This window comes from Choloepus didactylus, chromosome 8 (genome assembly GCF_015220235.1).
Source record: "Choloepus didactylus isolate mChoDid1 chromosome 8, mChoDid1.pri, whole genome shotgun sequence".
Taxonomy (NCBI): domain Eukaryota; kingdom Metazoa; phylum Chordata; class Mammalia; order Pilosa; family Megalonychidae; genus Choloepus; species Choloepus didactylus.
The window spans coordinates 142327780-142355651 of NC_051314.1; the positions used below are offsets into that span (position 1 = coordinate 142327780).

Below are 27872 nucleotides of genomic sequence, written 5' to 3' on the forward strand. Positions count from 1 at the left end.
TGGGGTGATCATTCCTCATGTGTGAAGGTCTTTGGCAGGGCTTTGGAAAGACTGATTTGTTGACCTACAGGGATTTAGTCGTGCCAGCTTCTAGAACCTCCGTCTTCCACCTGCCTACAGCTGCCATCCCCTCCTCTTTTCTCTGTCCTCCTCTGGATGACATTAGCAGATCTGGGCTCATGGGATGCTCCTTCTAAGTATTATTGCTGGACTCCCAACGATTCCTTCTGTTTGTGGATGTCTCCTCTGATTGGCCCACTTTGACCCACTGGGATTTTATCTGTCAGGGTGTTTGCAGCCAAGCATCTTGAGAGCTCACTGGCTTTCAGGATAGTTCACACATGCCAAAATCTCTGCATCCCCAGAGGTGGATATTATATTGTTAGTGATGAAATTAATACTTTGACTTTAGGTATAATGATTTTGCCCAAATAACTCTGAATTCTTATGAGCTCTTCAATATTCTCCTTGTAACTTAGGTTATGGCATAATTGCTTTATCATGAGCTTAGGAGCCAGCAAAGACTTAGATTTAGACTGAATCTCAGCAATCGAATTACTAATTGTGTGACTTTGGGATCCTTACTTAATCTCTTGAGGTCTTAGTTTCCCTACTTTAAAAATGGGGAAAATAATACCCACTTCGTAGGGCTGTTGTCAGTATTAAATAAAAGAATTAAAAATACCAAGTTGGCCCAGGGGTGTAAATCTCTCTGGCAATGTGGGACATGACTTTCTGGCATCGTGGGATTGAGAAAATCTTCTCATCCCAAAGGGGGAAGCAAAATGAAAGAAAATAAAGTTTCAGTGGCTGAGAGACTTCAAATAGAGTCGAGAGGTCATTCCAGAGGGCATTCTTATGCACTATATAGATATCCCTTTTTAGTCTTTTGTGTATTGGAATAGCTAGAAGGAAATACTTGAAATGGTCGAACTGCGACCAAGTAACCTTGTTTACATGGAGTGATTTTGTGATTGTGAAAATTTTGTGGCGCACACTCCCTTTATCCAATGTATGGACAGATGAGTAGAAAAATGGGGACAAAAATTAAATGAAAAATAGGATGGGATGGGGAAATGGAATTTTGGGGTGTTCTTTTATACTTTTATTGTTATTCATATTTTTATCTTTTTTTGAGCAATGAAAATGTTTAGAAATTGACTGTGGTGATGAATGCACAACTGTATGATAGTACTGTGAACAACTGTACATGGTGGATGATTGTGTGGTATGTGAATATATCTCAATAAAACTGAATTAAAAACAACAACAACAAAAAATACCTAGTCGAGCCTTGGCCCAAAGGTAACTCAATAAATGATGTATATAAAATGTACAGGCCTAAAGAAAGTTATAAAAAATTAGTTCATCTCTAGATTTGGATGTTTTACATCCCAGGTGACTGAAGGCATTGCATTATCACAAGAGTCACAATTGAAATGTTTGATAAAGCAACATAAGAGATGTAAAATTTTCCAAACATGAGAAAGGTAGAATGTGAGACCTGTAGACTGGGAACTTGACTTCAGTGCACAGCAAAATTCTGGAACAGATAATCCAGCAGATGGTTTGTGATCATTTAGTAAAGACTAGTGGTTCCCAGGAGCCAAGAGCAAATCTTCCCAAATATCCCATTTCCCTTTTACCTGCTGTGATGTGGTAATACTAGGCAAAAGGGAAGCCAAGCATCTGATCATCCCCTTTTGGACAGGATGGGAAAGTATGGGCAAGATGGAAGTGCTGCTGGGATTGCAACTGAGCAACAATTGACACCAGCCAGTTAATGTCGTGGCATCTCTACCAGAATACCCCAGAGCTCCAATTACTGATGTGTTACCTTGAACACTTTATGGCCTTAAGACTGTAACTGTGTAGCCAAATAAACCCCCTTTTTATAAAAGCCAATCCGTCTCTGGAGTTTTGCATTCCGCAGCATTAGCAAACTAGAACAGATTTTGGTACCAGAGAAGTGGGGTGCTGGTGCTGCTGAGTTTGCAAATACCAAACACGTTGAAACGGCTTTTTAAATGGATAAGGGGAAGACTCTGGAAGAATTGTGAGGCGCTTGATAGAAAAGGCCAAAACTGCTTTAAAGAGACTGTGGAAATATGAGCTCTATAGATACTTCTGATGAGGCCTTGAACAGAAATGATGAATGTGTTGTTGCAAACTGGAAGAAAGGTGATTCTTGTTTTAAAGTGGCAGAGAATTTGGCAAAATTGAGTCCTGGTGTCAGATGGAAAGAAGAATTTGAAAGCAACAACCTGGAATGCTTAGCTGAGGAGATCTCCAGACTACTTATGGAGGATGTATCCTGGCTTCTCCTTGCAGCTTATAGTAAAATGCGAGTGGAGAGAGATAAACTTAGAACTGAACTCTTGGGTTCAAAGAAACCAGAAGCCGATGGCTTGGAAAATTACGAGCTTCCAGGAGGTGGAATCCCAGAAGCTACAGCCCAATGTGAGGATGTAACCAAACATGGAACCCAGCCGCCATTTCAGTACAAGCCAAGATTGGAGATGGAATTATCCAGAAAGGATTTGTGGAAAGTCCTATTGTCTGATGGCTTTGACCCCTGCATACTTCATGTGAAGCCAACAGAATTTTTGCAAGATCTTTACAGACAGAGCCATTGCCAGTCTGGACTGGAGAAGACAGACAAGGAACAAACTGAAGGAAAAATTTCTTCAAAGACAGAGCCATGGAGGTTGAGGTCTGGAGTCAAGAGGTCTTGGGCTGGGAGAGCGGAGTGGCCCACACGCATGGAAAGGGTGAGTTTGCCCTGGAAGTCGAGGGCGGGCCTTCCACCTCGATGCTCAGGAAATGTCTTGCCACCCCAAGCCCCAAAGAGGGTGGAGCACATTCCCAGGGAATTGGGGAGAGCCTGGCTGCCACCACACTGTTCTGAAGGGGTTGAGTGTGTGCTCTGGAGATGGAAGGGAATCCAGGTGCTGCCCTGATGTTTGAGGAGGGTGGGGCCGAGAAGGTGGTCTCCCCAATGTGTGGATATGTTGGAGCACTCACCCAAGTGTTTGGAGAGGAAAGGGCTGCCACAAAGGCCCTTAGGAAGAGTTAGACTCCCACTCTCTCAAGCCCAAAGGATGCAACATTGTTCTATAAATGACTCTCAGACTTTGAAATCTAATGGAGTTTGTCCTGCGGGTTTTAGGAACTGTTTTGGTCCTGTTAACCCTGTTTTCCTTACTCTTTCTCCTTATGGCAATGGGAATGTTTATCCTATGACTGTCCCTCCTTTGTATATTGGAAGCATATAACTTGTTCTAAGTCCACAGATCCAAAGCTAAAGGAGAATTATGCCTTAGGACCCACCACACCTGTAATGATTTTGATAGGATCTTGTACTTAACTTTTGTTACTGAAATGATTTAAGTTTTGTGATATTGTGATGGAATGAATGTATTTTGTACTTGGAAAGATAATGTCATTTTGGGGTCCAGTGAGTGGAATGTGCCAGTTTGAATGTACTGTGTCCCCCAAACACCATTATGTTTCATGTAGTCTTGTGGGGCAGACGTTTTGATGCTGATTAGATTTGCTTGGAATGTGCCCCACCCAGCTGTGGGTGATGACTCTGATGAGATATTCCCATGGAGGCGTGGCCCCACCCATTCAGGGTGGGACTTGATCAGTGGAGCCATATAAATGAGCTGACTAAAAGAGAAGGAACTCAGTGCAGCTGTGAGTGACGTTTTGAAGAGGAGCAAGCTTGCTAGAGAGGAACGTCCTGAGAGAAAGCCATTTTGAAACCAGAACTTTGGAGGAGACGCCAGCCACGTGCCTTCCCAGCTAACAGAGGTTTTCCAGACGCCATTGGCCATCCTCCAGTGAAGGTACCCGATTACTGATGTGTTACCTTGGACACTTTATGGCCTTAAGACTGTAACTGTGTAGCCAAATAAATCCCCTTTTTATAAAAGCCAATCCGTCTCTGGTGTTTTGCATTCCGCAGCATTAGCAAACTAGAACAGATGTCAAGTTTAAAAAATGAAGCCTGAGGCAGAAAGGAGGAGGTCTGGTGAATTAATTGACCCTGAGCTTCATATTCTTTCTTCATTCATTCATTCATTCATTCAACAAACACATATTGAATGAACTACCTGCCATGCACTCTTCTTGGCACCAGAGGGGACATACTGAACAAAAGAGTCCAAAATGCCTGTGTACATGAAGCTTAAATTCTTTATGCCCCAACAGTTGTGCAGCTGTAAAAAAGTGAACCCGGTGTTAGGCTTTATTTGCAGAAGGATGTTATCCAGCTCCTGGTAGTTAATAGTTTTGCTCTATTATTTAGTATCCTGTTCATGGTGGTATATTTTACACTGAGATCATAACTTTCAGTTCTGAATGCCGTGGTTGGACAAACGAGTGACAATGCAATGATGAGATGCATGCAAACCACATTGCAGGAGGGTTGCTCTTGTTCACCACTAAATTCATTAGGATGGTGCCTGGCATGGGGTGGGCGGCCAACAAATATTAGTTGAATGCATAATACAAAGAGCAGAATTTGTCGTTTGATAATAAGCATTTGCATGGAACAGATCCATTGTAAGCCAACTCTCAGCCAGTGAAATTCTTTCTTCCCATAGTCCTAGAGATGTATGTTCATATACATTCAGAGAAGACCACCTAGGTACTGAAATAACGTTCACGTTTAAATTTCTGCTTTTGTATACCTTAAAGAGTCTGAGGGTGGAATAAAGTACCTAGGAACAGTTGTGGGAAGCCAGAATGTTTTCTTTCATCATGTTCTAACAGCTACGAGCTAATTAAACCACTTTTCTTAAGAGACATCCAAGAGGCCAATTTAGAATTTATTTGAAATGTCTAACGTACGCTTATTCAAGCATTACACAACCCAGCTCAGCCCCCATCATTTCCTCGAGGCTCTCCATGTTCTGACCCAAACTGGCCCCTGCATTCTTTGAACGTCAAGGCTATTCTATGGAATGTAGCATTTAATTCTCGACATTTGGATGATAAGTTTTTTGGAGGGCGAGAGCCTTATTTCTCTGTTTTCTTGTATTCTCCCAGATGCAGAGCAGAAACTCAATAAATAGCAACTGCATCATTCATTGATTCATTAGTTAGGAGGGATTGTCTGTGAAAGTATCCTCCCAGCTACTGCACGACTGCAATTTGGGGTTGCCCTCACTAGCTCTAAGATCTCTCTGGAAGGTTCCAGTGGATTAAAATTAATTTCTAGTTAGCACTCATGAAGATATGGCAGGTTAAACAGAGTTTAACTTTGTTATCCTCGTATCCAAGGAGGGGAATCATATTCTTAATTTATTAGAGTCCCCCAGTTTGGCTAGACCAGTGTTTTCTATGTAGGTTGTAGTTAGTCTGTACTAATGCTTGCACTCGTGCCCTCCAAAAACCTTCATGGCCCAACCTCCAAGGGCAGCAAGGACTGTGAGCTGCATGTGCAAATCTTTAGCCCAGTTTAGAGGCTGATTGATGGTGATTCATGTAAACGAGGGTTGCCAGATTTAGCATATAAAAACACAGGTTGCCCAGTTAAATTTGAATTTCAGATAAACATGATGCAATATTTGGGCCATACTTATACAGAAAAAAGGATTCGCTGGTTTTCTAAAATTCAGATTTTTTTCTGGCAACCCTACATGTAACCCCATGTTTCTCATTTCCCTGTAAGAACAGACCCTTCTCTATACCCTCTCCAATTAAGCTGGCTGAAAGGAAATGGTAATTTTGCCCATATGATTGATTTCCATGGCAATTTTAGAAATTCAAAAAAATGGGAAAATGCATATGCTATCTACTTTTTGTGGTTATATTTTTTCAAATATGTCCAAAAATGATAATGCAACAGAGGTCTCCATCTCAGCAGTCCCAAATTAACTCATCGCTCTTGGCGTTCTCAGTGGTATAGCTACTTGGCTCATATATTGCCGATATTTTTCTTCTTCGGTCTCTGACATATAAATAATTAGGTTCTGTGTGCACTGGAATCAGGGGAAATGTGAATTTAGTATAATTCCCCTCACTTCGGTTCCTACATAACAACTGCATTAGCTAATAGAATCTGTAGAAATCAAAGCCATACATTGCTACTCTCAGTTAATTATTTTGTTCTGTCATTTCAGTTTCTGCTCAAAGGGAAGATAATATGCTTATTTGTTCCACTTTATGAACTTCTTTTCGAGGGGATGACATCTCACACTCAGGAAAACTGCCTCCATTCTCTCCTAACTAAATAGTGTTGTTTCTTGCTGTTCAGTGGCAACTGCCTTCAAATGTCACTCATTCAGCCAGCAAACATTTATTAAGCAGATCTGTGCCGGGCAGGAGGAGAGTATGAAATGAATAACACGTCACCCCTGCTTTCTCAGGCTTACGGAAATCTGCACGTTAAGTGCTTCCTTTTAAATTGCTGGGCAGTCACTGCAGTGAAAGGAGGGTGGTAAGAGCTAATGAGTTCATTGTGTGATGAAACTTCTCCCAAATGTGGTAGACAAATACCAGGCTGGACTTGGGAGCAGAAACTGCTCTCAGCGGTGGTTCGGGGGCTGGGGTTAGCCTGTTCCCTTCTCCCCTGCCTTGGTGGCGAGGGCTTTGCTACCCGGTGTGGTTGAACAGCCAGGGACCCCAGGGTCATTCCTGAGCTTGTCGGAGATGCTGACCCTCCGAGCCCTGGATGAGACTCTGCGTTGGAACAAGATCCCCAGGCGGTTCATTGGCACATCGGCGTTTGAGGACTGGCCTGGCACAGGGTTCCTCAGACAGGGCTTGCTGCTCATCTGGAGATCTCGTTCGGACACTGATTCCCTTGTGCATCTGATTCTGTGTGACTGGGCTGGGGGCCTGGGCATCGGCACTTCTTGCCAGCTCCTGACACCTGGTGCTCCTTGTGGAGGAGCACACTTAGATGAGCACTTTCTGGTGCGCTTGGGCTCCCGGATGGGCGTTCCGTGGCGGTGGCCAAACTTAGACATTGACAAGGGCCATTCTCATTTTCCTTTGCCCACACCGGGGTCAGGAATGCGTTCTATGATCCAGTTCCCGAACACGCAGTCCATGCCGTGAGACCAATGGATGTGCGGTTCACTCTCCAGGCCAGGCTGCAATTGCTTTCGGGAGGCTACAAGAAGAGGGTGCGATGGAATTAGATAGGGGCTCAGCCGTTTGCATGGGACCCTGCTGGATAGGAGGATTCTGACAGCTGGAGATAAGGGAGAGGGCACTGGTGTCTGTCCATTCCCGGGGTTCACATGAGTTAACGTATAGATGCTGAAATATCCGTGGACAGTAGTTAATCCTGTATTGCAAAATTGTAGATAGCACTGGGGATGAAGTGGGGCAGGGAGTACCAGAGGGACACTGGTAAATGGGTCTGGAAAGAGTTTGGGGCCAAGATTGTGAAGAGACAGTGTTAAGGAGTTTGGGTTCTGTCTTGTACCATTTGGCTATAATACAGATGTTTTTGAAAGTTTTCCTGTCCAATCATACTTACTATTATGTGTGTGTGTTTTCTTTTAGGATTAAGCATGAAAACATCGTCGCCTTGGAGGACATTTATGAAAGCCCCAACCACTTGTACCTGGTCATGCAGCTGTAAGTACCCTGTTGAATGGATGTGTGCAGACCAGAGGTTGCAAACAACGCCCAAAGGAGCCAAGTGGTGAAATAAACTGATGTAGTGGGTTGGGAAAGACAAAGGGGAGCAGCAAGAGTGGTGGGGCATGCATCCATTCCAAAGGCAGCGGTGGAGTACAGAGGTCTGTAGGCCTCGTTGGTCTAGTTTGATAGCCACTGAGCTGGGCCAAACACCTACAGCCCTGAGGATGGAATCCAATGCCACGATTGCAGGTTGTCCGTACTTGATGTGCAAGGTCCAAAGGCAGCATTCCAAAAGCACTTCAGTGAGCCACTGTGAAGTACATATACCCTGCTCTTGTCTCTAGGAGAAAAACCCACCCTTCTCTCTGCTTTCAGGGATGCCTGGGGATGCAGGCAGACAGTATCTTGGCTTCTGTGCTCTTGTTCTGGAAGACAAGTACACATGTGACTCAAGTGGGAATTGAGGCCAGGCATAAGAGATGTATAATTGGAGTCACGCATGACAGTATCCCTCCATGAAATTATTTCTGTATCCCGGTAGTAATAGGAAATTTCCAAAAGAGGGAAGAGACAAGAAAGCTCGGTAGTCAGGTAGAGACTTAACTTGAACATGTGTTTTTCAAAATTAAAGATGAAATTATTCTCCCTGCTTGCAGAAGTGCGTTACTCTGAGTGACATAACTCCTAGGAGTATCCCAGGTCTAAATTTATTAAAATGCAGTGAGGGAAACTGCATGAGAGTGTTAAGCTTTTGCCATTAACTGAGTAAATAAATTCTGGAACACCGTATTATTGAGCGTAAAGACTGAAGAGTATTTTTAAGATCAGCATATATATTTAAAATGTATTATTAATGAGTTTCAGACTCTGGGTTGCTAGAGGTATTTAGAAGAATTGATGGTTAGGCTAACAATTTATTTTTCACATATTCTTTTTTCCCTTATGAATGTTTAAACAACACGTTAGCTTCAGATCATGATAGGGTGCAAATAAGTATTCATCGATGCATTTATTTAATCTTTCATTACCATTAAAATAGGTTTAATAGGTTTTGCCTTTTTTGTATAAATATTTTAAAGTGTTGAATCCGGAAGCATGTGTACGATTTTACAAATTTGGACTTTGTACTCTGCCTTGAGACTCTCAGTTTCAGCGGTCTTTCCTGGTTCTTTGCTCTTCTGTTTGTTTTACCATTTTGCCACGTGGCAGGTTCTTCCTTCCCCACATCTGGGGTCACTCCTTGCAAGCTTGTGTGACTTTGTTTTATACTGAGTCGACTCTTAAAGAAGCAGGTGCATCACTTCCCCAGCAAATATAGACTGCCCAAGGGGAAGAGCATGACATTTTAGTGACCAGCAAAAGTCCTGCAAAATGTCAGTAGTACATTTAAATGTTTGTTTTGTTATTGTTAATGCAGGAAAAATACTAATACTTGAATCCAAAGCTACAGGTTTTTACTTGCTTTAGTTTTCTGTTTATTTATGTTGTTATGCTATATTATATCATATTGTGTTATATTATTTATAAATACATCAGTTAAGAGTACCCTAAATATGTAAATCTCAACTCTACCTCTTTCTAGCTGGGTGAATTTGGGCAAATGAGGGCTGAAGTGAGTATGGAATGCGAAAAATATGTGAGAGATAAACTATCAATCCATAGGCCTTCTACAAATACTAGTCTCTTTCTCTATTGATGTCTACATCATTTTATCAGTGTGTCTCTGCCAATGGTCTCTAATTTTATAAGATAAATTCAAGTAGATTTAAATGTGCCCCCTCTAAGCAGTGTGGCTGTGCACTTAGCAACAGAAGTTCAGGCACAGATAGGTTGGCATGAGGGCATAAAACCTTGGCACCAAAAGTGTTGAAATCACGTTGTCAGCACAACTGCCCCTACCCCCTCGCTGAAGTTTTCTATCAAGGGTTTATTTCCCTTCTTTTAAAAATTTTTTTTAATTGATTTTTTATTGGAACAGTTGTGGATTTACAGAAACATCATGCAGAAAGTACATTTCCCCTTCTTTTGCAGTTCTAGAAACTTTCTTTACTGTGGCCCACATCATTCAGAGTTGGTAATAATTCAGAGAGGAACTGGCCAGAAATTAACTTTTAGGGGATGCTGTATGAGATTTTCAGGCATATTAATCACAAAATTCAGATTTAGAGGTGACAGATGCTTGTGCTCCCTAAGGAAAAACCAAGTTTCCTGCACTATTGATCCATTTGGAAGCATTATTTACGCAAACATTTGATATGCTAATTATAAATTGTTAGCATCCATTAATTCTTTTTTTCATTGATTCTATTACTTAAAAAAAAAAAACAGCTTTACTGAGGAATAATTTGTGTATAGTAAATTGCATCTATCTAAACTAAAAAATTGAGGGATGAATGTAAGAGAAACCAAAACCATAATCAAGATATGGAAAATGTCCACCACCTCCAAAAGATTCCTTGCACCCCCCTTCCCAAGTCCTCCCTTCCTCTCTCTGACCCCAGGCAACCAGCAAACTACTTCCACTGATGAGAGATTATTTTGCATTTCCTAAGATATCATATAAATGCAGTCATGCAGTATGTACCCTTTTTTGCCTGGCTTACTCCAGTCATGATAATTTTATTGACATCTATCAGTGTCCCAGTAGTTAGTCCCTTTTTATTGCTGAGTAGTATCACATTGTCATGGATATACCACATTTTATCCATTTACTTGTTGGTTGGCATTTGGTTGTTTCCAGTTTGGGAGCTCTCATAAATAAAGCTGTTGCGAACATTCATGGACAAGCCTTTGTGTGGATCTGTGTTAGGGGGTAAAGACCCAGGAGTAGCATGACACGGGCATGGGGTAGGTATTATGTGTAACTTTTTAAAAAACTGCCAGGTAGTTTTCCAAAGTCTTTTTACTATTTAAAAATTTTGCCAGCAGTGTATCTAAGTTTCAGTGGCCAACATTTGATGTTACCAATCTTTTTAATTTTAGCCATTCTAATGGTCATGGAGAGTATTTCATAGTGGTTTTAATTTGAATTTCTCTGAATTGAATTTGAATTATTGATGCTGTTACCATCCCATGCCCCAAGTGCCCATTTGTGTTTTTGTAAAGTGTCTGTTCAGATCTTTTGCTCAAGTTTTATTAGATTATTTATCATCATATTATTGGCTTTTCAGACATGTTATAGGAATATTTTCATCTAATCTGTAGCTTGCTTTTTTGTTTTCTCAATGTGCCTTTGTAAACAGCTTTATTGAGATGTAATTTACATACCATGCAATTCATCCATACAATTCACTGTTTTTTAACAGTCATGGGATTTTGCAACCACCGCCACAATCTAATTTTAGAACATTTTTGTCTCCCTAAAAGAAATCTGTACCCGTTAGCACTCACTCACCACTCCCACCCACCCTACATATTCCCACCCCTGGCAATGTCTAATCTACTTTCTGTGTCTATGGATTTGCTTATTCTGGACTTTTCATATAAATGGAACCATATAGTATGTGGTCTTTCATGACTGGCTTCGTTCACTTAATTTAGTAATTTCAAGGTTTATCCATATTGTACATGTTATCAGAACTTCATTTTTTTATTGCCAAATAATATTCTGTTTGTGAGTATACCACTTTTTATCTATCCATTCATCAGCTAATGGACATTTGGGTTGTTACCACTTTTCAACTGCTATGAATAATGCTGCTGTGAACTCACACTTTCATTTCTCTTGGTTATATACCTAAGAGTGGGATTGCTGGGTCAAATGGTAGCTTTATGTTGAACCTTTTGAGGACCTTCCCAACTGTTTTCCAAAGTGACTGTACCATTTTACAATTCCACCAGCAGTGTTTGAGAGTTCCAATTTCTTCATATCCTTGTCAACATTTATTATTGTCTGTCTTTTTTATTATAGACATTGTAGTGGATGTGAAGTGGCATCTCATTGTGGTTTTGATTTGCATTTCCCTAATGACTAATGATTTTCAGCATCTTTTTATGTGCTTGTTGGCTACTTGTTTATTTTCTTGGAGGAATGTCCCATCACATCCTTTGCCCTTTGTAAATTTGGTTGTCTTTTCATTGTTGCGTTGCAAGATTCTAGTTTTGATGTCGCCCAGTTTATCTATTTTCTTTTGGCACTTGTGTTTTTGGTATCATATCTAAGAAATTTTTGCCTGATTCTTTTTTTTTTAATTCAGTTTTATGGAGATATACTCACATACCATACTCATATACCATATGGTCATCCAAGTGTACAATCAATTTTTCACAGTACATTGTAGTATAGCTGTGCATTCATCACCCCAATCTATTTTTTGAACATTTCCTTGTACCAGAAAAAGTGAAAATAGGAATGAAAAATAAAAGTAAAGAAGAACACCCAAATCACCCCCCCACACCCTATTTTTCATTTAGTCTTTTGTCCCCATTTTTCTACTGATACATCCATACACTAGATATAAAGGGAGTGTGATTCATAAAGCTTTCACAATCACACTGTCACCTCTTGTAAGCTACATTGCTATACAGTCATCTTCAAGAGTCAAGGCTACTGGGTTGTGGTTTGATAGTTTCAGGTATTTACTTCTAGCTATTCCAATGCATTAAAACCTAAAAAGGATTATCTATATAGTGTATAAGAATGCCCACCAGAATGACCTCTCGACTCCATTTAGAATCTCTCTGCCACTAAACTTTATTTCATTTCATTTCGCATCCCCCTTTTGGTCAAGAAGATGTTCTCAATCCTATGATGTCGGATCCAGATTCATCCCAGGGAGTCATATCCCACATTGTCAGGGAGATTTACACCCCTGGGAGTCATGTCCCACATAGTGGGGAGGGCAGTGAGTTCACCTTCTGAGTTGGCTTAGCTAGAGAGAGAGGGCCACATCTGAGTAACAAAGAGGCACTCAGGGGAGACTCTTAGGCACAACTATAAACAGGTTTAGCCTCTCCTTTACAGTATCGAACTTCGTAAGGGCAAGTCCTGTGATAGAGCAACTAAACATCTCTTCCCTTGGTCTCACATGGAATTGAAGTTTTAAAACCCTTTGGCCCAATTTGCCCTAGTCCTAACCACATCTGCTTCATTCACATCTCTAGTTGAAGTCTGGCTTCTTTTTCAGCTTTTTTTACAGTTGCTATATGCGCTAATACTGACATTCATATCTTTAAAGTTCTACTCTGAGTTTCAGTTGTCACACAGATACCCAAAGTTCCAGGGATGGATCAGGTTGTACACAAAGGGATCAGCATCTCGGAATCTGGAGATAACCATTAAAATTCAGGAATAGATGTGACTGCTGTAAGAGCTTACAATCTAGGGACCATTACAATAAGCATTCCCCTGATAAGCTGTGCTTTAAGATTCAATTCTGAGTTTACACATTGTAGTTAGTCCATATTGGTGACGCATTATAGTGTTTGCCTTTGTTTCTGGCATAGTTCACTCAAAATGCTGTCTACAGGTTCCATTCACCTTGTTGCCTATCTCACAGCTTCACTCCTTCTTGCAGTAGCTCAGTATTTCATTGTATACACACACAACAGTTCACCATTCTGTTTCTTAGTGGATGTGTCCTTAGGCCACCTCCACCCATTACAAATCATACCTACTCTCTCCATAAACACCAGTGTGCAAATGTCCATTCATGTCCCTGCTCTCAGATCCCCAAGTAAATACCCCCTAATGAGGCTGCAGGACCTTATTTTGCCTGATTCTTAATGGTACCTTTTGAAAAGGAAAAGTTTAAACGTGCTAAAGCTCAGCTTGTCAATTCATATTCTTTTATGGTTGGTGCTTTTTTGTGTCCTGTATGAAAAATTTTTGCCCAAATGTTGTTTTCTTCTACAAGTTTTATAGTTTTCCCTTTTCCATTTAACTCTATGATTCATTTCAAGTTAATTTTTGTGTATGAGGTAAGGTAAGGAATGATATTCATTTTTTCCCATAGAAATATACAATATGCAGTGCCATTTGTTGAAGACTTCTCTTTTCCCATCAAATTGCCATGGTGCCTTTGCCTAAAATAGATTGACCACATATGGCCAGGTTAATTTCTGTAGTATTTTGTTGTACCACTCTATGCTTTGTTATTTTTTTCTTAGAATTATTTTGACTTTTCTAGGTTCTTTACATTTCTATACAAATTTTAGAATCAATTCAACTTTTTTTTTTTTCCCAAAAAAGTGTGTGGGAATATATTTTTAGGAATTGCATTGAATCTAAATATCAATTTGGGAACAACGGACAAATTAATAAAAGCAAAACTTTCATTTCATAAACTTGGCCAATCTCTTCATTTAGTTAAGTATACTTTAATTTCTCTCAACAGTGTTTTCTAGTTTTCAATGTGTAGTTTTCTTTTGTTCAACTTATTCTTAAATATCTTATTTGTATCCTATTGTAAATGGATTTTTATTTTCATTTCACTTTTTTTTTTCCATGCTGATAGTATATGAAATTACCACAGATTTTTTTACATTAACTGTGACCTTGCCAAATTCACTTACTGATTCTAGTGGCTTTTGGATTTCTTAGTATTTTCTATGTAAACAATCATGTCATCTGCAATTTCTATTCATTCTAGTTGGCCTCTCAAAGGACTTCTATTTGAAAAATCTTTGATAGTTTGGTCTAAACATGAAGTGCATTTTAATGTCTTAGCTATATTTCTTTAAAACATGTTATAGGTCAGATATTTTGAAAACTCAAACTGACCTCTCAATCTTTCCTTCTCTGCATTGTTGTCTCAATTAGTGAGATTTTTAAAAAGCAACAGCAAAAAAAAAAGAAATCAGTAATGGAAAACTCTTGTGTATCCAAGTATAATCCTACTGCTAAAGTATTTTGTTCGGTTTGAAGATTTTGTGAGTTTTTGTTGTGGTGGTGGCTATATTTTTGTTTTTCTTTGTCAGGTGCTCAGTAGATTTTGTCCCTGAGCCCCTCTCTTTTCTGTTTGGGTTGGTGGAAACTGTGTATGTGTGTGTGTGTGTGTTTTAAAAAGACATAGAAAGTCCTTGATTTCTAAATCGCTGGGAGGATCTAGAACACATTGTTTCAGGGGACTATATTTCACAATATTTGTGCCAGGGAGGTTTTTGGTTTCCTAGCAACATCATCATCTTGGGCACTTTGGCTCAGCTATAATCGAGGGAGGGCCCAACCCCCTATTTTATTACTTATCTAATTGCTATTTCAAGTCTGAGTATTGTAGCATATTGTTCCTGTGATGCTACAGCACAAGAGAGTCAATTGTTTATAGAGGTCTATATTTAAATTTATTCGGGTCTTTGGACCAAGTCTTTTTTTTTCAGTATGCTATTTTTTTTTTTTAAACATTCTTCCTTAGATAGTGTGAGGTCAGTGTTGCATTTAGGTAGATATGTCATAGAGGACATGTCAGCTTGTTTTTGTTTATTTCCCATCTGAGTTTAATTATGGAATACCCAGTCCTCTTTTGGAGATGATTAAGGACACCAACCTCAACCCTCCCTTTTGCATCTGTAGCAACTTAGAAAGTAAAGTAACGTGAGCTGATATAATCCAAAGGGCATGTCGAAAAGAATTTTTTGAAAGAACATAATTCTATCTGCCATTGAATTATATCCTCTTAAATTTCTGTATGCAGATAACTCGGGATTTATCTTGTCAGCCTGAAACTCTCTCTCTTGAACTCGAGGCTTGTATCTCCAACTGTCTTCTGTCCCACAGCTCCACCTGGCTGTGTAATAGCCATTGCTAACTTATTAGATCCATAATCAACTCCTGAATTGCCCCCCAAATCTGCTTCTCCTGCTGTCTGTCTCATCTCAGCAAATGGCAACTGCATCCTTCCATTTTCTCTGGTCAGAAAACCTGGAGTTGTCCAAGCCTCATCTCTTGTCTTGTACCGCACAAGTCCAGCCCTGGGGCAGAGCCTCCCAACTTCAGAACACATGGAGACTCCAACCACCTCTCATCTCCACCAGTTCCCGCCCTGCAGCAAGCTGCCATCAGACGTAAAACCTGCCATTCCTCTCCCAGCTTCACCCTCCTGCACTGTTGTTTGTCAGCAGGCCAGCCAGCCCCTGCCATTGCCTCCATGGAAACTCCACGGCCCGCCCATCTCAGGGAAGACAAAGTCCTCACGTGGCCTTCCGCCACCAGCTGGCCCGGCCCCTCTCTGACCCAATCTCCTACTTCTCTCTCCCCTTTCCGTTCCCCCGCAGCCACACTGGCCTCCTTGCTGTTCCCCAAACCTGGCAAGCCTGCTCCCCCACGGGCCCCTCCTGCTGCCCATCTCTTTGCAGGGAACACTTTCGCTTCCATCTTGGCCGAATGTCCCCTTTCCATGGAGATGTTCCTCAGGTCCTCTGTGAAACTGCAGCTCCCCCACTGCCTCCCACCACACATCCATCCTCCTAATAAATAGTTGCCCACTTAATATGATAACGTAGAAACAGAATAATGGTAAATATGTATTTATTCACTCACTTAATCCTTACAACAAACTCAGGAGCTACTCTTATTCCCATTTTATGTGAAAAGCCTGAGTAGAGATGATGGGTAATTTACCCAAACTCCCGTGTATCCTTTAACCCCTGTCATACCCTGCCTCCTACAAAAACTGATAATGATTTATAGGAAAAAACTTGTAAGTATTGTTTATGAGAATAATTCAGTTTACCTGAAGAAAATGCTGTTTATTATGAGTCAATAAGTGTTATAAAAAGCAGAACTAACTAGAAAATTCCCTGTATTTTGTAGTGATTTGTGAAAAAAAGTTCATAAATAATATCACAAGAAATCAGTAGAACAATCTTACTTCATTCACACTTATCGTGTTTTCTTTTTAAAATTTTTTTTCAATTAGTGAATGACTGGATGAGTTCCTTTTACCAATAGTGGGACTTTTGTTGCATTGTGCTTTACTCTGTGCAAAATACAAATATTTCTAGGATTCCTAATATTTCCTTCATGCCATGATAGCACTAAGATATGTACAGCTAATTACCTGCAGAGCTTGGAAAACCAGTGATTAAACACCCTTTCTTTAAAGAATATTAATTTGGTTCCTGAGTAGTCAGAGACATAGAAATCACTGCAGCTTCCAAGACAAAATATGGTTTATTCTACTCCATTGGCTCATGCAGGAAGCTGTTTGAACAGTTCTCTGTTTATGGGGTTGCCGGTCTGAACTTTCATGTGGATATTGTATTCATAATTCATACAATGTGTTCCCAGAAACCGTTTTAATTAGAACACAAATTATTACTCCCGACAGAAAGTCTTTTGAAAGTAGCCAAGCATCATAATGAAGCAAAATGTGTTTCTGAATATGATGCCTTAGTATATTTACATATAAATTACCAGAATCTTATCTCTGCTTGCCACAGACACTAATTGAGAGCTGGCGGGTGCTGTGATGTGTGCTCAGCATTGGCTGGGGGTGGGGGGCGCGTAAGGACAGCGGGGGCTCTCCGGGAGCGCTTGTTCTCGTGGAGGAGCGATCAGAGCCCACCGTGGCTGCTTGGTGGGAGGATCCTGCGGGTGCTCTGGGGTGACGGGGGTGAGAGAGAGCTCATGGGGGGGGGGGGGAGGAGTTGGCCAGAGGGATGTGCTGGGGCCAGAGGGGGCTGTGCTCCTGGCAGAAGGGCGGGTACAACAGAGGCACTAAGCAGTCTGGGTGGGGCTCAGTCTGGGGGGTTCATTCTGTGGGGCTCAGTCTGTAAAAGGTTCAGTCTGGGGGGCTCAGTCTCTAGGGGCTTAGTCTGTGAGGCTCAGTCTGTTGGGGGCACAGTCTGTGGGGGACTTAGTTTGTGGGGCTCAGTCTGTGGCGTTCAGTCTGTGGGGTCTCAGCCTGTGAGGGGCTTAGTCTGTGGGGTTTAGTCTATGAGGGGTTCAGTCTGCGAGAGGTTCGGTCTGTGGAGCTGAGTCACTGAGGGGCTTAGTCTGTGGGGCTCAGTCTGTGGGGTTCAGTCTGTAAGGGGTTCAGTCTGTGGGGGCTCAGTGTGTAAGGGGTTCAGTGTATTGGGGCTCAGTCTATAGGGGTTCAGTCTGTGAGGGGTTGTGTCCCGTGGGGGTGCAATCTGGCTGGTGTGGGGGGCTTAGAGACACCTTGGTGGAACATATGGCTGGAGGTGCTGGCAGAGGCATAGTTCATACTTCTGGCTGCTAATGCTGCTGCTTTGTCATCCTCCAGGCTAATTATTTAATATGCTTTATTTTTTTTTTCTTCCATTGTAAAACATTCAGAGATATGGAGGGCTTGGAGAGTTAAGAAGGTGAAGGAAAAAGAAAAGCCCAAATCCTATAATAATCATGAACCCATCTTCATAGGTTTGGCCATATGGAATTGCCATTATGCAATCATGCTTTTAATAAAATAGTTTTGACCTAAAAATTTTATTAAAAATACTTAAAAAATGTCGTCTTGCCTATTTTATTCAATGTGAATGACATTTAACATCTTTCATTAGATATTAAGGAATTCTGTATAGTATGCACATTTTTTAAATACCATACATTTAATGAACAATTGTAAAGTTTTTTGATAAATTATATCTGGTCATTACTACCCAAATTTGAGAATGTATAAAAGTTCATAAAGAATATAGCAATGCTTAGAATATAAAGGATTAATTTCAGAGTCTACTCATGTATTCATTTATATATTGTATAAATATTTATTTCATTTAAATATATATGCATGCCCTAAAGTCAGCAGCTGGTACTTGTAAAATAGAATAATGTGGAAGGCATTACCCTGCTTCCAGTTCTTTAGTAGATAAAAACTTAGGGCTGGTAAAAGGAGCACCTACACTGTAATAAATTTCAGAATATTATCAGATTAGGCATTCTGGTTTGAGATACTTCAAAATTGCAAGTCTATTTGATGACTTATTAAAAGATACGGGCCCTCTGCTCCAGCCAGTTTCCTCATGCCCTGCAGATACGATGTGTCCATGCCTGCCTAGATTTTCTCTCTCACCTTCCCAGTTTCTGGAATGTTCTTCCTATTCTTCTCAGGCATCGAGATACTCTCTTTTCTTTTAGAGCACCACACCAGACGGGACCCCTCCTCAGTGTTGTACCAGCCCACACCCCACCCACCCCAACACCATTCCTTCAGCTGACTCCTATTCCCCCGTCCACTCCAGGGGTCTCCCCACCTTCCCTGGGATCCCCGAGCAACCTGCAGGACCTTCCCAGAAAGCAAGTCGTTGTTGGCTATGATTGCCCCTCCCAAAAGTGTTAGCTCCGTGTCCCCCCAGGACCCCAGGGGCCCCAGCCCACAGAGACATGCTCTCTCCTGAAACTCTGAATATTTTTTATCTGTTCTGGTCATTGTGCATCATCTTAACCATCCATTCCTTCACTCAACAAACATTTATGGAGTGTCAACTACATATCTGGCAATATTAGCCAATGAGGGAGGGAGGGAGTTGGCCATGCAGCCAGGTCAGGCCCCACGGGCTGCGTCCTGGGTTCCATGCTGAGACAGCCCACACACACACTCTTGGGTTTAATGCTCAGTGGTCATCACCTCAAAATTCTTCTCGATTCCCTCCTTGCTTTCGTGATTTGTAAATAAAGGCCAATGGGACAAGGCATTTGTGCCCAGGTCCTCACCCACCCACCCCCTGTCCTCCTCAGCACAGGGTCGTGGTGCATGCACCCAGATCATGCCAAATGCCCCTGAGGACAGGCACTCCCCTGACCAAGGGGGCACGGCATTAAATGGCATATTAAAAATACTCTGACGGACTTAGAGAGCCAGTAGAACTGAGGATAAAGCTGTCTCCCTGCTTTTTGAACAAGAGGCCAGTTGGGGACTGGATCGTGCCACCCACCAAGACATGTTCAAGTCTCAATCTGCATCCTTGTGGGCATGAGCCCATTTGTAAATAAGATCTTTGAAGATGCTAATATTGGTTCCGGGTTAGACCCACTTTGAGAGTAGGATTTTCCGAGGTCCTCTCTAGATGAGGCCGTATGGAATCAGGGTGGCCTTCATCCATGTGATGGGAGGCCTTAGAAGGAGAGGAAATGCAGGCAAAATCAGTCAGTGAAAGCCCCAGGAGGAAACCAGGGAGGCAGAGATGCAAACCAAGGAGCCCCAGGATGGCAGCCAGCACTAGCATCAGCACGCTGTGGACCCTGGGAGAAAGCGTGTCCCATTGAGACCTTGCGTTGGACTTCCAGTCTCCGAAACCAGGAGATGATACATTCCTGTCATGAAGTCAACCCACTGCATGGTGTTTGTCATTGCGGCCCCCAGAAAACTAAGACATTCTCATTTTGTGCCCAGCCTACAAATGACATGGCCCACCCTGCGTGTGGCTCTCTGAAAGAGGGAGCAGCTGGTCCCAAGAGGCAAGTGGGCCCCGGGAGGCTGAGCCGGGAGAGCAGTGATGGGCTCCCCAAGAGTGGGACAGCCACCTTGGGTGGGGCCTGTGTCTGACCACTGGGAGCCAGGGAGGGGGTGGGTGAAGCAGGGGAGAGAAGAGGGCTTTAGAGTCAGCCTGCAGCTACCCCAAGGTCCACCGGTCACTGCCCTGGGATTTGGTTACTTCCTGGTAATTATGTCCTGTCTTGCCAATTGGAATGTACATTCCTGGAGGGCAGGGGCCATTGAATCATGGCATGTCGTCCAGGTAACCTTGGAAATCGAGTCCAGCTCCACTTTTTGCCCTTTGAGGGCATCACGGACCCTTCCTAGCAGTCTTGGAAATCCAGATGGTTTTCTGAGATTATGTCATGGGAAATAATCCCTGAGGCTATTAGGGATAAACTCCCTCATTTTCACATGTGGGAAAATTTGCCAGGCATCTGGAAAGAGGTTTTGCAGAGATTTTGCAGGGCTTAATTAAGAAATTAATTCAGAAATGTGAAGTGGATAAAGTGCTGGGGCAGAGTTTGGAGCAGATTCCAGGCTTTCTGAGTCTGTCTGTGAGGTGGAGGGGTTTGTTGTTTGTCTGTCTGTCTGCTTGCTTTAGGCAAGCCTGAGTTCTCATGTCTAAACTTTCCAGGGTCCTGATGTCCATTTTGTCAGTATACATTTCCCTGAAACAAATGTAGACATTAGAAATCCAGCTGTTGGGTTTTCTGTGTTTGCCAGCTTAATCTTTCCATTTCCCGGGATGATATTTCGGAAACACGTCTCATCTCTGACTCCACGGAGCTTTATAAATAAAGCATATTGATGCTGATGGTGGCTTGGCATTCCTGGTGGAAGTCTGAAATCTGATATTTGACACGAAGGGGAAGGGGTTTGGCTGGGATTATAGAGAGGTTCTCTGGTTCCCGTTTTAGAGCTGGCATTTCAAATTTTGCTGGGTCCCCCTTTGCCATCTCCAGATTATACATTTTGCATCTTGTCACACTCCTCTCCAGTTCTGTTCCCAGCCAGGCTTCTGGCTTCTGCTAGCTCTTGATCTCTTGGCACCCCCTGAAATACACGGAAGGCCTTGGTGGTCTGACTCACCGATTTCAGGCCCCCTACCCTCCCACCACCAAGTCCTATGGCCAACCCTAGGTTCTTCATTCCTATGTGCCCCTTCCAGCATCCTACAGTCACTCTCTTTCCAGCATCTTTCCTTCTTTTTCTGCTGCATTCTCCCTGTAGCATTAAAACCCAACATGAAAAACCCACAGCCTGCATCTTCTGCTCCTGTATCTGGGTTGCAGGGAAACCACAGTTAGGTGGTTGGAGCTGCTGGAAAATGAAAGTCTCCAATTTCAGCCCCAAACAGCTCTCCTTCACACACTCCATTAGCTGGATGTTAGACCAGCTAGAGCCTTTAAGGGATTACTTTGCAAATCAGTTTAAGGGTTCTAAAATGGTGTCAAACCTCTTTGTCAAACAAATCCTTCAAATTTCTCTGCGTGGTCAAAAAACAGTGGGAACTCTTGCAATCAAGATATTCCCCAAGGTTAAGTACCTGAAACGTCAGCTTCTGAAGTTTTTAACAAATTGCAATTATCGAAAACAAATTTGAATGCATCCCCATGAAGGGAGAAAGAACGGAAGCAGACTAAATGATGAGCACTCAATGGTGCATGAGCATTAGTTCTTGAAGTTCTGTAAATGTGCTTTGGAATAACTCAATCTGGGGAAAATGTTCTTCATGCTCATCCTATTTTTTAATTTGGGTAATTTATATCTGTACTGCAATGGAATGAATTATGAAAGGCCAATTATTTTGCAACACCCAAATTTGGAGAAACGCTTAAAAACCATTGATAGAGACAGTTTATTTGATGAGGTTTAAGCATTTGTCAAAGAAAGGTAGCAAAATGGCAGTAGCATTAAAAAAATACATGGGTCAAAATATTTACATATTTTGGTTAAAAATTTAGGATTAAGAATTCATCCATTTTGCAGGATTTGCTCTGAGCTTACAGGTATTGAGCACACTTGTAGAAAGTGTATTTTCTAAGTTAAAATGTTATGGTCACTAAAGAAGAGTCAATTGAAGGTATCAACAATTTCAAAATGTAGTTATCATAACATGCAACTTTGAAGAAAACTGTTGGCAATTTTATGGAAAAATTAAAAATAATGAATCCGTATTGGAAGAAAATGAATTCTTCAGACATGGATTTAGAGACAAGATAGGACTAAAAAATTGATTAAAATATGTGAGTATGTGCCAAGAGTAGTTATTCTGCTTATATTATTTCCTAATATTCAAATAATCAATGGAAAGAACTTAAAGTACTTTTTCCTCTAACACACATGGATTTATGTCATTTTAAATTTTTGTAAGTAATATTTTTGAAAAGCATTTTTAAATAAAATTCTTTTTATATACCTATCAAATGTGGTAAAAACCATTTGTCAAACCATAAATAAATAGTTTAAACTTTATGATTTTATTCATTTTGATAACCCCTTTTGCTTTCATAAACGGGCTGGTTGGACAATAAGTCATATGATTTTTCTATCTATGACATTCTTTCTAACCTTGCCCTCTGTCTAAGGGTTAGCCAGTCCTCCCAGGCTGTTTCACATGTCCTGTACATCATTTCATCACGCTACTTTTGCTCCTATCTGTTATATATCATCTCCTCTAACCGGACGCTCCTTGAGAACAGGGTTGGTTCTCCAGTTTTGGCTTGAGAACCCAAAAGGCCCACAATAAATGATTCAATAAATGGATTTAGGAATCAAGGTTCTTTCGTTTGGTTTTTGGCAGAACACCCCCAAATAAACTTAATCTTATTCAACACCATGCCTTTCTTTTTGTCGCCTGTCCCATCACCATTTATTCAGACCCCTGGTGACTAAGCAAATGAGACTGAAAACACTTCATGGCAGCTAAGTGTGGGATTTTCACTCCTAAAGGATAGGTTGTAAGCCTTTGGTAAAAAGTTCCTAAAGGAGCTAGCTAAAAATTTTTAAAGACATTCCCAAGTATAGTAGAAGATTATTTATTCATCTGTCTAAATACTAAAAACATGAAAATAATGGGATTGTTTTAAATAGTCTTTAAAGAATTGCTTGCTTTGAAAATCACTTGATTGTATGGGTTGAACAGGTTCCTTTATCCGCACTTTGATCTGTGACCTTCTTGGGCAAATATATATTATGCATCCTCATCTGTCACCCTTATAATGAAGAGAATATATTTAGAAGATGTTGGAGGTTGGGCCAAGTTTATTTCAAACATGGTGCCTTTTATTTATTTATTCATTCATTCAATTTTTGGTGTTAAGTTCTCCAAACTCTGGAAATATAGTTAACCTGGAGAAGGGTACCGTTTTACCATATAAAACCAGCCAACATTTATCCAGGGTGGTTACTATATAATAGGTAAATATGTTCTGTTGATACTAATAGAATAATTAATATAATATATAATATATTTGCAGATAGAGGTGGGAGTGAAGTAGCTACCATCTGAGAGGAATGGCAAGGTCTATAACTGAATGATGTTTTTCAAGGGCTCCTAAAGACTTAAACCCAAAAGTTCTCTAAAAACAGTCATTACAGTACCCACTGTACGAGGCCTGTGACTTTTCATGCAGCTATGTGTTAGAAACATTTGGAAACCCAGACGTGCACTGCTTTTTAGTTTCGTTGGCAGGTCTCCGTGCCTGAAGGACTTGGCTCCCAAGCGTCTGGGGAACTGGGACTTGGGAGCAGCAGTCATAACTTTGGTACAGTATCTGCCTTCCCAAGAAGTGCGACTTGCTTAACAGATAGTAAGTTGGCCCAGGCCCCTTCTCAAAAGCTGGAGATCTTCATCATCTATTTCCAGGAATAGTTCTCCGGCCACTAAATTATGCATGTTCTTATTCAGAAAAGTCACCCCGGGGCCCTCTCCGCAGTGGTTCACTGTCTCCCTGTTCTCAATCATCCCTTCATGGAAGGAGAGGGTGGTGTTTTGGGGCCCTGGAAACACAGCCTGGAAGATTAAGGACTGGTGACTCCCCAGAGATGGATAGCTGCACACTTCCAGAAGTGTTGGGCAGACAGTAAATGGGGATTTTAGACTCTTGTCAGGCAGGTTTTGCAGGAGAGTAAGAGGGTTTGGTGGGCCTTCTCCCAGCCCGCTTCTGTCCTTCAAGTATATCTTATTTACTTCCATCTTCTCCCAACCACAGCTACCCCTCTGCTTATGTCCCACAGAGCTGGTGCACTCAGTGGGCCAGAAAAAGAAGCACCTTTTTCTGGATTAGAGTCACGCTGACAACAGTTAGGACCACAGAATGCCCAAGTGCAAATCCAATAGCATAGGGACATTTGGTCCAAAGGTTCTTGAATGCTCAGTTCACCCTATTTGGAAGTTACATGGTTTACACATTGACACTTAGATCATTCTACCGTATTCCCACATGGGAATAGCATGCCCTTAGTGAGGTCAGTTTGTATGTGCTGATAAGGGATGATTGCAAAGATAATTTGTTAGTGAATAAGCACACTGCATGGCTTTGTGTAGACTCTTGTTATTTATGTTATTAATCAAAGATATATATATGTATATTCACACACACGCACACACGTGCTTGTATATACAAGAAGTATCTGAAGGAAAATATAGGAACGTGTTAGGGGTTGATTCTTGGAGGAAATATTGGGTGTTTCTACTGGGAAGAAAGCTTATTTTTCATGCTATACCCTTTTGCACTATTTGAAATTCCTTTTTACCATGTTTATTTACAATCTTAATGGAAAGAGACCCATTCACACTTATTCCCTGGGCTTTATGCTCAATTTTCAATTGCTCACCAGATCTCCGAAGACCTTTGATTCCCTCCAGCACTGCCAGCCTCGATGCATATTTATTGTGCTACTGCCAGTAATTCTTGCAGCTGTGAGAGTCAGTTGTTGATGTGACAAACAAATTCATTTGGCCAGTGCAGTCAGAACCTGAATCTCCCTCTGTAATGAGATGATTGAGAAAGTGAGAGAGGTACATTGGTGCATGGTGTCATACCCTAAATAAGAAGGACTCTGAAGTGGCACATTTTCATTACAGAATAGTTTTTAATATCACCCTTCTTACTGAGCCCTTAGTGACTTGGGTCTTCAGTTATCTCACTGAGCAATTTACATTGATTCAAGAGCAGTCATTCTACTTGATTTATTGATTCTATGCCCAGAAAAAAATATCACACAGTATGTTTCACAAAGTGCCTTTCCGCACGCTGCCTCCCATGCTGTGTCCCAGAAATTTTTACATCTGTTCTCTCTCTTCTGGGCTTTTCATTTGCAGTAGATTAAGGATTTTCAATCTTAAGGAGCTGTTTAATTCACATAACTAATATATGACTTGGAATCTTTGTGAGTTTATGAGCTTCTAATTTTATTGTAAAGTGACATGGTTGATGGACAGTCATGAAAGGGCCTTCATCGTAACAAGATTATATTCTCTCATGGTCAGCTCACTAAACCAAACCAAAGACATATGTGTGTGTACAGCTTAGGACTTCCCAAAATGTACGGTGTAAGCATCTTGCTAGAATAGGAAGTAACATTTGCTACAGTGCAAGTTAAGAAAGCAATACTGAAATAAAAGGCCACTTCTTGCAGTTTTGGAGATAAATAAAAAAGAGGGCATCGTTGGAGTTAACGGCTATTAAGGGCTACAGTATCTGGAAAGCCTGGCTTTCCCATAACAAATGTGCTTTCTAGTCAATTTATACACCCTGTTCTTCTCTCACGGTATCTCAGGAAAAATTTGGATGATAAAGCCAAGGACGGTGTGTTTCTATTTTTATGATCAACAGACTTTGAGAATGGCTGTCAATATAGTTGATTAATAGATAGATTAATAGATATTAATAAGAGATCAATAGACTGATTAATAGATAGATAATTATAGATGCAAGTTTCTGACCTAAGTGTTAAAATTTGTTGAAAACAAATGACCCATGTCCACTAGAAATGGATATGATGGAAAGCAGCGGGGGATTAAGCTGAATGAAATATCATTTTAATTCAGACTCTGTTCGGAAGGTGGTTTTGCATCCTTATCCTGTGTTGTAGTTAGATGATACTGCTTTAAAGTGCATCATCTTGTTTTTGAGATTGCTTTTCTGGGACTGTTTGGTTCCTTCCAGACCCGAGGCCTCTTCTGGCCACCAGGGGAACAGGTGGTTTGTGATTTATACCTGTTTGGGTCTGTTGGCAAAGCTTCCCTTTGGTGTGAGTGGTTGAATCCTGGAGTGATAGAATTGGGCAACTCAATTATGCTTTCATCCTGAAAAAAAAAATCTATTGAAATCAGGATAAATATAAGCTAGTCACTAACTACCAAATTCAGTTTTGCTTCCCAAAGATGTATAAGGAAAGGAAAGAGTTCAAGAATCACAAACAGCTCAATACAATTTGATGCTTTGATTTCACCAATGTTTTCCTGCCATGATAGATAGAAAGCTAGCTCCAGAGGGCAGTTCTTGAAGGGCCTAGAACTGAATTTCCAAAAGCCATCCAGTGCTAGCTTATCCTCAGCTGTCTCATGATGAGTTATGTGCTCCTGGATTTTTTTTAGAAGCCTGTGTTTGTGTTGGAGAGAGGGAGCACTAAGTTTCCTTCTCAGCAGTCCTATGTAACGCTTTACAAGAGGGAAATTGGCTTTCACCCCCTAGTCTGCTGCTTCATACCACTTTGATTCAACTGAAAGAGGTGAGATTTTGGCCACTCTGGGGGGTGACTGTGTTGTTTCATTTTGGAGTTTTCCCTAGCAACCAGCTTTAATAGTGTGCACAATTCTCTCCCCCTACCTACCCTGCCTCTTTTAGATAAAGCTTAATCTCTATTAACTGGGTAAGTATACTCATTAACTGAACAAAGTGTACCCTTTCATAACCTGTTTTTCCTTCTGGCAGTTTGAGAACCTGCTTCATGAAGAGTCTGTGCTCCTCTCTCAGCCCTCACCCCAAATTTTAAGGACAGCTGAAGAGAAAACTCAGTCTAAAACACCTGTAAAGTAGTTTTCTCATCAACGTGTAGCTATGGAGAATTGGTTTGAACTGAGTTTCCTATGTACAGTTTTACAAGTCTTTATAGTCACTTTATTTTTAAGTAGGAAACAAAATGAGTTTGCATTTCATCAGTTCATTTTTATGGTTCATTCTGATTTGACATTCACAATTGCAAAGGTTTATTATATGAAGCAAACAATTCAGACGTTAATGTACAGAGGACTCTAATATACGGAGATGCTGGGTGCTGATAAATATTTATATTGTTTCATGATTTGCTCTTGATGGTAGTGCAGTCCTGCAGCTTGAGGACTGGAGCTGTGTCCTGTAGGCTGGTCAGTTCTCTCCCATCTCCAAGACGCTCTGTTAGCATCATGCCAACATTTAGGTGAGCACATAGCTCACGTGACTGACTCTAGACTCCATGACAAGGAGAACTGGCCGAAACATTGAAGAGCCAATGTTTACCAAGCACCTACTGCTCCATACACAATGCAGGTATTATAACTCATTTAATATGCCAGTGCCCATTGTCGCAACCAGCCAAGTCATATATTCCATTGACAACAGGTCAGCACTGCCATTTTGTAATGTAGATGATCCCACACAGCAGATGGCTGAACTGCTGATATGGGGACACAGCAAAGAGGGTGTTTGGAAACTTCCTCTTCCTTGCCCCCAAATTATTGAAAACTGCCTTTAAGGTGATGCTCGAAACAAAGGGTTGAGATAGGTAGGACCTTCCAGAAGTTGGATTGGATGTTCAAAGCAGAGACATTGAACAAATAGGAAAGCTATTTCTGGTGACAGAGTGAAGTGGCATTTGTGAACAGGCTTGGAGAGGCTCAAT

The 27872-nt window shown here is 41.2% G+C and overlaps 1 protein-coding gene across 4 annotated transcripts in view; it reads left to right on the plus strand.

Annotated features, from left to right (window-relative positions):
- The window catches only part of CAMK1D (calcium/calmodulin dependent protein kinase ID), a 420857-nt gene that overhangs the window by 256431 nt on the left and 136554 nt on the right, over nucleotides 1-27872 (plus strand). For all 4 annotated transcript variants that reach the window (XM_037845773.1, XM_037845775.1, XM_037845772.1 and 1 more), the window contains exon 3: nucleotides 7525-7599. In XM_037845773.1, the coding sequence (XP_037701701.1) occupies nucleotides 7525-7599 (75 nt within the window). The remainder of the gene's footprint in view (nucleotides 1-7524; nucleotides 7600-27872) is intronic.